The sequence below is a fragment of the Peromyscus californicus genome, unplaced genomic scaffold (assembly GCF_007827085.1).
Source record: "Peromyscus californicus insignis strain IS unplaced genomic scaffold, ASM782708v3 Scaffold_9__1_contigs__length_137607984, whole genome shotgun sequence".
NCBI lineage: Eukaryota > Metazoa > Chordata > Mammalia > Rodentia > Cricetidae > Peromyscus > Peromyscus californicus.
Genome location: NW_026294617.1, coordinates 71,956,561 through 71,958,910, shown reverse-complemented (window position 1 = coordinate 71,958,910; position 2,350 = coordinate 71,956,561). Strand labels below are relative to the sequence as shown.

Below are 2,350 nucleotides of genomic sequence, written 5' to 3'. Positions count from 1 at the left end.
AGAGATTCCTTATATATATTTTGTTCCTGTAGAGAACCCTAGTGCAACATTTTTGACATGAATTAATAGAATGAATGATCAAAACTATCCAAAAGCTGTGTATAATTGTCAAAACAAGTTACCTATTGACCTAAGATTCAATCTAGAAAATAATGGAGTGATGTAAGAGTATCTAGTTGCCTAGACTGTGTTCTCTGAAATTAGTAATGAAATCTGGATAGAAAATTTCAGAGACCCAAGTTTCCAGCCTCATTGAAGAGAGAACAGATGAGAACCAAACCTAAAAATCAACATCCTGTCTGTTATTGCGTCTCACAGGGTGAAGAGAAAACAATTGCTAATTCTTCATTTTGAATCCAGTTGAACCTTCAAACTACCTGCAGGAGAAATGGCAAGAGATGAAATAGCCCAGAGATGGGACCACACACAAATCAGCGTTCAGGATTTCTCCTACAGATGGACCATCATCAACTTCCCTTTTATTGTTGAGGAAATGCCAGAAAGCTTTATGAGCCCAGCTTTCTCAATAGGAGCCAATGACAAATGGTGTTTGAGAGTACATCCAAACGGAGTCGATGAAGAAAGTGCAGATTACCTGTCAGTTTACCTAGTGTTACTCAGTTTTCTAAAGAGTCATGTTTGGGCAAAGTTCCAGTTCTGGATCATAAACAACGAAGGAGCGAAAATGAAAGTCAGGAGGAGCCCAAGAGCCTTTAGGTTTGTGCCACGCAGCAATTGGGGTTATAAAAAGTATATTGCTCAAGACTTCCTCTTGTCCCATGCGTTTCGGTTTTTTCCAGATGACCAGCTCACCCTTGTCTGCAAGGTAAGCATGGTCCAGGTCTCTTTGAGCATCTCTGACCAGAACAGGAAACCAGGAATTCAGTTCCCAACTGCACATTGGCAGATGAGCTAGGAGAGCTGTGGGAGAATTCTTGTTTCACAGACTGCTGTCTGGTGGTAGCTGGCCAGGAATTCCGGGCTCACAAAGCCATCTCAGCAGCTCGCTCTCCAGTTTTCAGAGCCATGATTGAACAAGATATGGAGGAGAGTAGAAAGAACCGCTTTGAGATCCCTGACCTGGAGCCACAAGTCTTCAAGGCAATGATGGACTTCATTTACACAGGAACAGCACCAGACCTGGACAGCATGGCAGATGCTGTGCTGGTAGGTGCTGACAAGTATGGCCTGGATCATTTGAAGGTCATGTGTGAGGACGCCCTCTGCAGGAACCTTTCTGTGGAGAATTCTGCCTATACTCTTGTCCTGGCTGACCTCCACAGCTCAGAGCAGCTGAAAACCCAGACACTTGCTTTCATTACAGCTCATGCTTCTGAGGTCTCTGAGACCTACAGCTGGAAGACAATGGTGGACTTATATCCCCACTTATTGGCTGAAGCTTATGGTTTCATGGCTTCTACTCACTGCCCTTCCCAGGGGCAACCTAGTAAATGCTTGAAGTGATCCTAGGCCCTTGTCAGCCTTTTCCTACACTTATCTCCCAGAAGCAGCCACGAATGTTTTTACCAATGACACCTAGCTAGACTATGGGATGTGTGGAACATTTCCAGTGAAACTAGGGAAAAACAGCATGGTGGCTGAGGCTTAATACACATGTAAAGGAGTCAATTTCAGGTTGAGGGATGGGGAGCCTTGGACTCTGGTATATCTACCCAGCCTCTACTCTTTGGTTATACTGGTTTGATTTTTGTCCAAGGAGTTAGAATCTGGAATTCATTTTAGTTTCTGGCCCCAAGCACATTACAACAGGGTTTCTTTGGAGAAACCTATCTGGATTGGACTGAGCCGAAGATATGGTCAAGGACTCAGAAATGAGAAAACAAACAGAAATGTTTGCTAACAAGAGACAGAGAAGAGAAAGAAGACATTCATAGATTTTGGTCAACCTTATTTTCTGAAAGCTTTTAGCTATAGAAATTTCATTGTTGAATTGTTTACCTAACTTACGTGTATTATATTATCTTCTACAAGTAAATATTCTTTCTTATATCATTCCAAATTGTGTCCCTTTTATTGTCAGTTGCCTTATGATTTTATTAAGAATTCAGTTGTTATATTGAATAGATATGGAGAGAGTCAAACCTTGCCTTGTTCCAGATTTAGGTGGAATTGTTTATGTTTCTCTTATTTAAGTTGATGTTGACTATGGACTTGTTGTAAACTGCCATTATTGTATATAGGTATGTCGCTTGTGTGCCAATCTCTCCCTGAGTTTCTTCATAAAAGAGTGTTAGATATTGAAAAATGATCTTCCTCCATATAATGATATCATCATGAGGTTTACGTCTTTCTGGGTTTGGTCTTTGGGGGGTTTATATGGTCAACTACG

General features: G+C 41.4%; 1 protein-coding gene across 1 annotated transcript; it reads left to right on the top strand.

The window, feature by feature from the left end:
• Positions 1 to 388: 388 nt before the first annotated feature.
• Positions 389 to 1,464, top strand: LOC128106629 (speckle-type POZ protein-like). Its single transcript, XM_052732197.1, is given in 2 exon segments — positions 389 to 884; positions 887 to 1,464. Coding segments are annotated over 2 exon segments (1,074 nt in total).
• The last annotated feature ends 886 nt before the right edge of the window (positions 1,465 to 2,350 follow it).